We start from the raw sequence: 11994 nt of genomic DNA, 5'->3' as shown, positions 1-11994 counted from the left end.
ACATTTAAGGTACAGTGTTTGATGTAGGTTTTGGCCTTGTGTATAAACAAGTTTATTTTGAAACTTCACCACAGAGAAAATAAGAACCGTAAATACATATACTGTTGTCAGCTGAAAACTGTGGAAAGGAAATGGTGTGATTTTATAGGTGTTATTTGATCTGTAATTTTATAATTTTTTGTAAAAAGTGCTATACAAATACATTTTATTTGGCAGGCAATCAATTTGAAAGCACCTTCATTTGGACAGATATAAAGTTAATTAATCGTGGCTGCAATATCTGTAATAGGCACTCTTAAATGATGCATACAACGTCTATCTATCTAAACAATGTGGTATGTGCAAGACTTTCTTTTGGCAGTGACAGTTTGAAATAATTGAGGGCATTTCTTTAAAACAAATGTTTGAAGTTTCATCATGCAACACTAGCCCCAAACAATTACATTTATTACCATAAATTATAATTAAGTTGTTCTGAATTTGCTTTTGCCAGGAGTCCTTGTCTCTAAATACATTAGGAGGAGGTCATTTGCATGTGATTTGTGAAATGTGTCATAATCTTTCTAAACCAAAATAATCCACCAAGCCTCCAAGTCTCATAACTGGACTGTTTCCATCTGGTGGTCAACTATGAGAGCATTGTCATTTTGATCACATTTTCTTCTTCTTCTTCTTCTTCTTCTTCTTCTTATTATTATTATTATTATTATTATTATTATTATTATTATTATTATTATTATTATTATTCCCGATATTATTATAGCCATTAGTGATGATATTAAACACCACTTTTCGGTTTCACAGACACAAATTAAGCCTACTTTGATTCACAATTAAAAGCATAATTTAGTCCAGGACTACACTGTATAACCAAATCCGTCTTACATATCTGTGACCTCAGTCTGATAAATATTTGTTCTCCCATCATCACTTTTTACACATTTCAAATTCCCACCTCAGTTTGGTGATTTACTAGAGTAGAAAAACCTCTGATAAGTATATCTTCTACTTCATTAGCTAATAGCTTAAGATGTACTACACCAGAAAGATGGATGGTGAAATGCAATCAGTAAAGTCAGCATATGCTATCCAGACATGGTAATCCATAAACTCTCAGTAAACCTTATTGGCAGGAAGACATAGGCCTTGAAAGAACAAGTCCTTAACGTATACATTTACATGCATTCTGTAAGGGAAGATATACAGTATACTGCTCAATAATGTTACTTCCAATTGTAAATACATGTAACAGAGCCACAGAATAGCACCTTTCTTGATGAAATCCTTTGAAATATTGGCCGAATCCTAAATCATGACTGTTGTCATCAGCTAGAGAGTGGTGGTGTTATGTGAATATTTACAGCTTGAAATGGATCATCTCTGTGGGGTCAGAGACACTGTAATATAATACAAATAGAATAGAACCCTCAAATAGAACATTTTGCTGTTGTATATCGTTGTTTGAGCACGGCTGGAATGCACCTTTTAACCAGAGAGAGATTTAAATAAGGATAAACAACGGCAAAACCTATTTACTGTTCTATTTGAATCATCACTGCACGCAATGCAACAAGAAGAATTTCTCCATCCCAGGGTTCTCTCACAAAATGCACTTCAGTAAATAAAGATAGGCTGATTATACTTTGCTTGCTACCTCCGCACAATTTGTGATTTGTGAACAGCACCAGAAACCCATTTTATGGTTACAATGTTTACATTTTTGAGTTGTGGGTGCATCATTATAATTATACAACAGGATGGTGAAAACAAGCATTGTGATTGGCGTCTGCTAAATGTTTAAAATGGAAAAAATGTAATTTTTCTCAGCGCAGGGCAGAAACCACCACAATCTTTCAATCTTTATCACAAAATACATACTTAAAGCATTGGTTTCTTGTCACAATTTTCGGATTTGTTGTGTAATGAGATGTGACTGCTGCCACTTGTTGCAGTTCAGTGTGATAAGAGAATCACTTCAGCAATAATTCCCTCAAGGTTGTGATTTATTGTTGCGCAACGTCTGTACAACTCCCCCTACCTGTGACAATATTGATGATAAATGACTTTTTTAGTGAATTTTGGTGCAGGGTGATTCTGAGGACTTGGTGAGAAAAGGGGGGAGCAAACTATCAGTACATCAGAAAGGTGTTTCACCCTCAAACCAGCATGACGACTCGTAACTGAATCAATAAATCTGTCAGTTATTTTCAAATTTTTCTCAGGCGAATTTCTTAGTAACATGACTTTTAAACTAGCAAAGGAGTTGTATCGTCGAATGTGAGGCATTTATTTAGTTTGTAAATGTACACAAAAACAAGCATAGATCGTTCAGTTAGCCAGCCAGGTGAGCCAGTCTAATTCCCCATTAAATGAAATGGGTGCTTATCAGCTTATCTTAACGTAATAGTGCATATAAATGCTCCTAAGCATGACTCCAAACCAAAGTAACTAACAGCTTATATCGCATTTTCCTCCACCCAAGTCCAAAAAAGGTCCCAAAAATCTCCACCAGGTCAGGGTAGGACCTTGGGGCCATGGCCCCTGGGCTTTTTGGGGCTTTTTTGGCCTGTTCTCGAAGATGGAAACACAAAAACCTGAGGTTTTGGGCTAGGAATCGGTGCCAAAAGTGACAGTGGAAAAGTGCCATCATGGTTATAACCTTCAATATTACATGGGGTTTGACTGTGGAGTGCAATCAGAGAAGGTTGCACCATAGAGCAAGACTGACATCTGCAGTCCTGTCTAATGCAAAACACCCATCCTCCCACACACCACTAGAACTGCATTGAGATGTACTGAAATGGTTTAAATGTCATGTTTTATAAAGCACCTTTACACATATCATCTCACACACACATGTGTGTACACATCTGCGCGCACACACACACACACACACACACACACACACACAAAACACACACACACACACACACACACACACACACACACACACAAAACACACACATTTCTTTCTTTTTTATTGAAACACAGCAATTATCACAAACATTCAGACATAACAATTATCACAAACATTTAGACATAAAAACAAACCCTTTCATATTCAAACATAATGACATTTATCATCCATAATATTCAACAAATAATATATAATACAATTTGACTGTAGACAAACTTGTGTTATTGTATGCATCTGAGAGACCCAAGTACACACAATAAATTAAAAATAAATTAAAAAACACACTTTAAAACAGGGCTTATATTCCTTAAATTTAGTTTTGTGGATATGACATTTACCAATCATGATCATAAGGCTGATTATAAACTTTAGGGAATTTCGATCAAATTCAAACTAAGCAATAACATAACCCTAACATGTTTATATTCACTATGTATTATGTGGACAGTTTTAACAAGTTACACCAAGTCCGTCCTACACGTGTTGGAACGTTTGGTTCGTTCCGTGACCTCATACCCGGAAGTAATTGTAAATATTGACATGACACGAGAGAGCTTGTCATGTGATTTCTATCCAGCTGACTGCAGTTAGCCAGCTGCAGTTGAGCTTTTCTGTATGTTATTAAGTTCAACAACTGAATGATGAATCGATATCAATGGCGTTAACGCAGAAATTGTGATTCATGGCATGCAAATACGTGCTAGTTATCCCTCTGAGCAAGCTAGCAAGCTGTAGGTCGTAGAGATTGAAAGGTGTTACTATATTGCTATCTGTATTAGCTAGCTAGGGAAACCCACTGCTTTGCACAAGTATTGCACATATTGCTCGGGTTGTAAGATATTGTTTTTTTCGTTTGTGACCATGGACAAGATTTCCAAAGGTAAGTTCCATTACCTGCTGGTTCAACAAGAATGGTAGCTAGCTAAAATAATTTGTCATTCATGAACATATCTGACAGTAGCATAGGCGACTGTATTAGGCAGATATATTCAGATATATTCATGTATTATGTTGAGATTGATATAGTATAACAGTATAACATACTTGTTGTGGTGTATGTCTTCCTAGATGTTGGTGATATCCAGTCCAGACTAATTGACCACAGGCCTATTGCCCAGGGGGAGATTCGCTACTTTATGCGAGAATTTGAGGTAATCATCCATCGTGGAATGATTGGTGTATGTTATGGTACAGTGATGGAAGTTCAGACCAGGCCAAGACTGACCTGACACATTGAATTGCTAATACAACTCCATGTCATTTTGAAGGAGAAACGTGGATTCCGGGAGAAACGTTTGCTGGAGAACCTGAACAAGATGGTGACTGAGACCAATGACCAAGTGCTGCCCAAGTGTTCACAGAGCTTGCATGAGAACCTCTGTGATGCCCTCACGCGATGTAAGTGTAATCAGCAGGGATCGAACCTGGGTCTCCCTCACGCCAAAGAGTAAGAATGTTGTCTTCTGTTAGCGCTATACTCCAGCAGTTTGGATTTGAAATCAAACAATTACGATGGGGTCAAAGTAGAGATTCTCAGCATTAATTAAATGTTGAATGATTGGTTTCACCATTTAGAAAGTACACCTTTTTTAAACATACTCCCCTATTTCAGAGCTCTAAAAGTAAAAAAAAAAAAAAAAAAAAAAAAAAAAAAACATATAATGTCCAAATAAAGCACTTAGTTTCGTATTTGTTTAACAGTTGACAGCATACAATAACTGCCTGATGCCTGCGACCCATTGACCCCACCAGACGCTGGGTATCTTCTCTGGTGATGCTCTGCCAGGCCTGTACTGCATGTTATTGTTGTACATTATGTTCCCTCTTCAGCAGATGAAATGTATGTTCAATTGGATTTAAATCTGGAGATTGACATGGCCTCTCGCTGATGAAGCGCCATCCAATGAGATTGGAAGCATTTACTCGTACTTCAGCAGACAAGATGTTTCTGACACTTCAGAATTTCACCACACTTTACACTTGCCATCACTCCTTTTTACAGAACTCTGCAGGCTTTTGTAGGTACTTTTTAGCAAACTGTAATCTGGCCATCAGGTTTCTGTTGCTAACTAGTGGTAAACACACCTAATTAATCAGAAACAGTAAAGACAATTTTCCAATACTACTGATTCCCTGAAATAGGGGGACTATGTATAAAAAGGGTTGCCATTTCTAAATGGTGAAACCAATCAGAAAAAAGAAAAAAATTAATTAAAGCTGATAATCTCTACTTAGATTGTAGATTGTTTGATTTGATATAGAGCTAAAAACCTCTTTCCAATACTTATGGAAAGCTGTACTGGGTATTATGTGTCACAGAATTTCAAATGTACCGTTTCACATTTTGTTCATGTTCTCTTATTTTATGATGAGCCGTGAAAGCGGAAAGTAGTTGAAAATATTGTTATTTATTGTCTTCTACAGTGGAGGCTGCACACCACATGGCACAGAAGATCCAGCAGAGGGAGCTAGAAGCCCAGCAGGTACAATACAGGCTCTATTCAAATCCACTGACTTACAGATGTTGCTGATTTAACCATTTACATCCAGGGATTAAAATGTATGGCTGCGTCCCATTTCTCCACCCTTTTCCTGAAGTATACAGTTGTGTACTTCCCAACATTGATTTAAAGTATAGGATCGGTTTAAGTATGGGTTTTTATACCAATCTATTCGTATTCAAATCCATGTGGGAAGTGAATACTTCAGGAGAAGGGTGGAGAAATGCTGCATAAAGTACTGTGTAAGTAACAGACCAAAGGTCATGGTCACTAGGCATAATACCATTTGATACAGAGGGGATACCACCTGAACTCCAACAAGAGGGCATCTTTTATTATTTTCTGTTTGTACATACTGTGGCTCTGGTGCAAGTCGGAGCCTATGTGTGTGTGACCCCCCATATCTGTTTGGATTCTGTGTACCCCAGAGTACCCAGTTGCAGGCGAGCATAGAGAGACGGAAGGAGGACTGGGAGGTGTTCCTGAAGGAGCAACAGCGTCTGAAGGAGGAGGTAGATGAGGAGCATGCCAAGGCAGTAGGACGCCTCAGTACCCAGTACAGCGAGATGAAGAAAGACCTGTCCAAATTCTCCCGATTCTGAGTGTGTGTGTGTGTATTCGTCAGTGTGTGGCGTGCCTGTGTGTATATGTGCACACACTTGTGTGCTCTTTGTGTGAGATGAAGCTGTTACCTTTGATTCATGTGCTACTTGTTGGCACTAACAGACAACTTCTGTACAAGTGCTGCACACAAGTCAACATTTTCCAGATCAAAAACAAGAAGCTATGATTAACTAAGTGGCATTTTCACAGCCCATAAAAAGTCACAATCATCTGTCTTAAGCACATGGAATTTGTATGTAAAGTTCTGGAAAATGTATTCAGTCATTTCTTTTTAAACAAACAATAACATGGTTGTTTTTTTGGTTGTGAAGTCTCTGACATTTTGAGATTAATAATGGATCCTGCCTGAAAGGGTGTTAATGGTACATTTGTGTTAGCCACCAGCAGAGTAAGAAAATAAACTGGAATTTGGTACAGAGGTGCGATATAAAAAAAAAAATAGCTCTGTGAAAGTGAAAATGTTAAATGTCAGAAGTGCTATTCAAAGCTGAGTTGTTAACAGCACAGAAAGGTCATGTGGAACTTGAACTCAACTCCCTGAGCTGTCTCCACAGCTAAGCATCCCTCACCAGCTCTTCAGAAGAGAGAGGGGGAGAAGACCTATGACATGACAAGTCCAACAAGTCACTGCTAAAATAAACACATAAATCAGAAATGGCTTTAACGAAATGAGTCCCAACTTGTCAAAATCAGCCATATGTCAAGTGTGTAGCCTCTGGCCTGTTAATGTACCCTTGTTGGATGGACTCACATCATTTTATGTTTTATTCAAGTATTTGCGCTGGACAATGACATGCTATTCAAATGGATGGATGGATGGATGGGTGGGCATCCCGCCAGCACATTCCTGGCATGCTGGTTCAGAGACCACCGTTCATCTCAGACAGGGTCACTGAGTAAATATTTAAGATAGTCTCATTAACACAGAGAGCAGGGGCAGTCTCTTAACTCAATCGTCCATTGTTGCGTGGGAGAGGTTGACCTCATCCGTCAACGTAAGTCAAATAAAGTGTCACTAAACTTTGCTTGGCTTGAGTGTGGTTTCTCTCTCCTGACTTGAATCTATACAGTACAACGTCTTTTTGCAGTGCCTTTGACACGTCTGACAACGGAGGGTGAACAGAGGCAAAATGGTATCCCACTTCAGTGAAGTTTGAGGCACAGTCTTTTCCACTTGGCTTGCTGCTGTCTGTTACGCGTCCCATCGCGTCTTCGACCACAGCCGGGTCCGTGCTCCAGTCGCCTGGCCTCAGAATGACTGGCGTTAGGGCGGGCGGGCGGGCATGCGTGTCATCAGAGATCCGAGAGGGCACGTACGGCCATGCCAGCAGATGTTCTGAGGCGAAGCGCGGCGGAGCTTCTCTGACTGACCGGGCACAGCTGGCCAAAGCCAGACAGCTCATCACCACTTAACGAGGAGTGACAATACGGAAACGCGGCCCACCTCCGCCAACAAGGCTTCTTTCATCTGGCCCTGTTTATTTTTTCGGTTTCGTCTGAGAGAGAGAGAGAGAACAGCCAGGGTATATGCAGAAAGGTCAACTTTAAAGTTTAGAGTGTTAGTTATTCAGTGCTCAAAGCCCTTCACCCCCTATTAAGTCCTCTGGCGTGGAGATTTTGTATTATTCATAAAGCTTCTCAGAGTAGGAGTGCTGATCTAGGATCAGTTTTGCCTTTTAGATCATAATGAATACAATTATATGAACAGATGGGGACCTGATCCTCGATCAGCACATCTACTCTGAGACGCTTTGTGAATACAGTCCCTGGTGCATCCCCAATATCTGCAGCTAGGCTTAATGACAATAACGCTAACTACTTGACAGTTTCTCAGACACAGACGAAGCATACTCTTAGATTAAAGCCTCACTCAGTGATTTCAGCATACCAACAAAACAATACCAGCAAATACATTTTCACATGCAAATAGCACTTGATTTCTATGACATATCTGTAATGTGCAAGGAATGACATTCCATGAGAGAAGCATTACTTTTTTAAGAACATGATTTGAAGCAATAGGCCTACATTATCTGAAAAAGTGGCAGCCAATAACGTGGAGCTAGACAATTGAATCTATAAGAATGTATGAAGCTATAAGCACAAACCTGGGCCATTTCATTTAGATCTGGAGACACAATATCATAACTTCTGTGTTGAGAATAGTTTTTGAATATGTCTGTCACCCAATCCACAACAATAGCAGTATGCTATAATCTGGAATAAAAACACTGTGGCTCTGCAGCACCAGGAGTGAGGATCACTGGCCTAGAGAGAGGCCAAGGTGATGTCAGACATTGACCTTAAAGTGCGGTCCCCTTTGACTTTCAGGGAGTTGGTACAGGAACTGCCTCTAGAGCGAGCACTTTCCTCCCTCGGACCTCCAGATAGTCTCCACGTTCCGGGAAGATGAGTGCGTAGCAGTTCGGGCACTGCCCCCCCAACCTACCCTGTGTTATCGTCCTCTCTCCGGGCCTGCCGCCGTGTGCCTCAGGAACCAGGGCTTGTTTTTCGTCTCCTCTGTCTATCAGAGCCATTGTGTTCTTCCTGTTATGGAAAGAGAGTGCGACGATCCCAGTCGAGGGAGCTGCAGTTCCATGCCAACATAAATCGTCAGGGAAACGGCACCCGGAGCTCCCAGCCTGACAAGGGGCGGTGGGGGGGGAGGGGGGCCATGGAGACACAGATTAGGAAACGTCTGATCGCTGCCTGCTTCGGGTCTCTCAAACAAAGGAGGCCACCATGTCCATGGAAGGTAGCAGCCGTACAGTACATTTCAGGATGGGCCTGGAGTTTGGCAAAGAGAGTGGGAATGGAAAGATATTCCCTCATCTTCTGAAATCACAGCCGGTGCTTTGTTGTTGACTAGCCTATTCCCTGCTAATATAACCCACGTGTATCAGAATAGGTCTCTTGTGCACCGCTTTTTTATCACCTTCTCTCTCTCTGAAGTGGAGAACAAAGAACGGAGTGCTGTAGCGCTTCCAGCCTGCAGCCCACTGCTTTGTCCTTCCTGACATTCTCACACTTTGAGAACCCATAAACCCTCTCCGGACTACCACTGCTGCCTCAGAGAGAGAGAGCAACAATCCTCAACTTCAGTCAATTAGAGTTCACTCTTTTGTGAGGAGGGGGTAAAAATGCCTGTGAGATTTGGTTTGCCTCTGCGTGCCTCCCCCCCCCTCTTCTTCACATCATATAATAGGCCTCTCACTCAATTACTGTGGGGTCCAAATGAAAACGGCAATGAACAATTGGGTGTGCTTCCCAGTTAATAACCTAGTATTACAACACCACAGGGATCTGGCGGATGGGTCCTGTGTGGATGGTTAATGCAGGTGGTAATATGAATTCTTTGGCAATGGCAAATGTTCACCCTGAGAATTTCTAAGTGGGGGGAAATATAAGCTCTCAGAGCCGCCATATAACAAATTAAGAAATTGATACTTTTTTTAGAGAGGGGAAGGTGAGCTGGGAGGCAAGTTCCTTCTCACACGTTGCCTGTTCAGAAGATGAGAACGAGGTCGCATATAAAAGCAATCATCGCTTAGAAAACGATTGTAATGAACTGTTCTCCTTTTCACCAAAAAATGCCCACCTGCCCCCCTTTTCCACCATGAGGTTGGAATGTGGCCAAGGGTTACCCAGACAAGGCAGTGGCCGGAGGGGTGCTGGTTCGAATCCCTGGTCTGATATTCTGGCAGGCTGCCGGTATTAGTATGACCTACTTGGCCGTTGTGCCTTTGAGCAATACCCCGATCTACTCCCAAGGCACTACTCTGTGGCTGAACCTATGCTGCTTCCAGCCTCTCGCTATGTTTGCATTTCCAGTATGGAGTCCCAGAGGTTGGTCAACAAGTCTACTATCCACCCCCCTTTGTGTTGCTGTAGTAAATCGGGTTTCCCTCATCTCTGAGGCGCGTGGGTGTTTTGGGTTTTTGGCCGTTCTGGTGGAGGCAGAAATCGGACAGGCTCATTGTATTACATGGAATGGAATGAGGACTGGTATCAAACACTTGTTTGATACCAGTCCTCATTCCATTCCATGCATTACAATGAGCCCGTCCTTCTTCCTACCTCCACCAGCCTCCCCTGAAGTACATGCTAGGCTACCCTGCCAAGTCCAAGAAACACAGATAAGGGCCAGTAACAACAACCACCTTCCTCAGTGAATCACAGCCAGAACAATGGGCCAGGGAGGACGCAGAGAATGGCTTGTCATCGCAGAACCAGAGACCCACTGGAACACGCCACTTCGCTTGTTGTCGTCTGGAGTTCTAGGAATGTCTGGATCCTTTGCCAACTACATACCTCAAAACACTCCTTCACCTTTTCTTTTTTTTTTACCAGGTTCTATTTATAAATAATGTCTATTGGAGAGGTCACCTCTCTACATCTTACCATTGGCAGTGGTTTCTACTGTGAAGGAAGACTACTACATATTTTTGTCAGAAAGAGGCTATCAGGTCATCTCCCCCGTCCGGAAATCTACCCCTGCTATTCCTCTTTGACACCCTGCTCCATGTCATCTGGAATGACAAAGGGAAGGGGAAAGGAACTGTTATGATTCCTTCAGTGTCTCCTCCGTGAGTTTGTTGATAAGAGGGTTGGTTATCTGGTGTCCGCAGGGGACAGGGAAGATCTACGGTTGTTTATCAGAGGGCGGGGGTGTTATTTTAGACTACTGTTCATTGTTCAGCCAACAGGTTATGGATGAGGTTTTAATGGCACAATAACAGTGACCTCTGCAAGCTCATCCATTAATAGATAGTCACCCAACACAGGAATGTGAAGTGTTCAGTCTGACCAGCGTTTAAGGAATGCCACTCAATCAAAATGCCCCCCCCCCCCAAACCCTGTAATTGTACAAAGATAACTCTTTCGAAACACGTTAGCCTAACCCAGTGATTCTCAACCTAGGGTTATTTGGCCGATTTCCAGGGGGTACTTGGGAGGACTCCCAAGGCCTAATGGGAAAATGAACATGAGGGGTACTTCAGGCAGATCGAAAATGTGATTGGGGGTACAGTATCCAAAAAAACACTGGCCTAACCCAAGAGGGAACTGATAAATGGTGTAGACCATGCTTCTGAATTCCAAATCAACCTCAAGCCCCTCCTGTAGATCTGAAAGATCTGTCTTGTTGGAAGCAATAAGGCAGTGTTTCCACCGAGCCAATGAAAGGGCAAGATTAAGCTTTCACCATATTACTGACACACATCGTATCCTTTCCTATCCTATCGGATCTAGGGGACTGGCTATAGGGGTAGGGCATTAGGAGCTGGTTTGAGATTTAAGGTCTCGAGAGAGGACAACGTATCTGAGTGAACATCCACAACCAAGACCCTTCAATTAGAGCATGTGAGGAAACGTTAAAACGCTTTACCTGACTACCATTGAACTCTGCGCCAACTTGTACCCAAAATTTATGTCCTCCATGAATGTTACCGTTTGACAAAGAAATAAAGGAAATGATATAATGAAATAACGGGCTGGGAATACCATCCAGCCAAGCCTCTTTTTATCAGTTATTTATCGCTCGTTGTTGGCATATTGATTTAAGGAAATAATTCAGTGGACAGAGATGTAATGGGGGTGCAATATAAAAAGATGATTCAGGGCCTGGTCTTAGCTTAGCCTTTCTCGTGGTGAGTGAAGTAGCAGGGACGGTATGCAAACGCCACGATGGGTATTTCCCCACGGCTCCTCTCTATGGTCAAAGTTGATCATACGGATCATCTGCGGACCACAGAGAGTTGTATTGCTCTCATCCCCCCCCCCCCATCCCCACATTAACCTCTCCAAACGTAGGAGCACTCTCTCTTCTCTCCAGCTTTTCCCAGGCACCCCATACATAATGTTGGGAACGTTTCCCAGACTGCCTTCTCTTTTTAATCTTTTTAAATCTATTTTATGTATGTATTTTCCTCCTTCCATCAGGCCCTTTCATAT

General features: G+C 41.9%; 1 protein-coding gene across 1 annotated transcript; it reads left to right on the top strand.

Moving 5' to 3' along the window:
• The first annotated feature begins 3506 nt into the window (after window positions 1–3506).
• Window positions 3507–7060, top strand: bloc1s5 (biogenesis of lysosomal organelles complex-1, subunit 5, muted). The gene is made up of 5 exons (XM_083697263.1): window positions 3507–3797; window positions 3986–4068; window positions 4186–4315; window positions 5342–5400; window positions 5847–7060. The coding sequence occupies exons 1-5, from the start codon at window positions 3779–3781 to the stop codon at window positions 6018–6020; spliced, it is 465 nt and encodes a 154-aa protein (XP_083553389.1). The 5' UTR covers window positions 3507–3778; the 3' UTR covers window positions 6021–7060.
• The last annotated feature ends 4934 nt before the right edge of the window (window positions 7061–11994 follow it).

This window comes from Argentina silus, assembly GCF_951799395.1.
Source record: "Argentina silus genome assembly, chromosome: 1".
Taxonomy (NCBI): domain Eukaryota; kingdom Metazoa; phylum Chordata; class Actinopteri; order Argentiniformes; family Argentinidae; genus Argentina; species Argentina silus.
The sequence above is the reverse complement of the archived record's forward strand: the minus strand, read 5'-3'. Positions and strand labels throughout refer to the sequence as shown.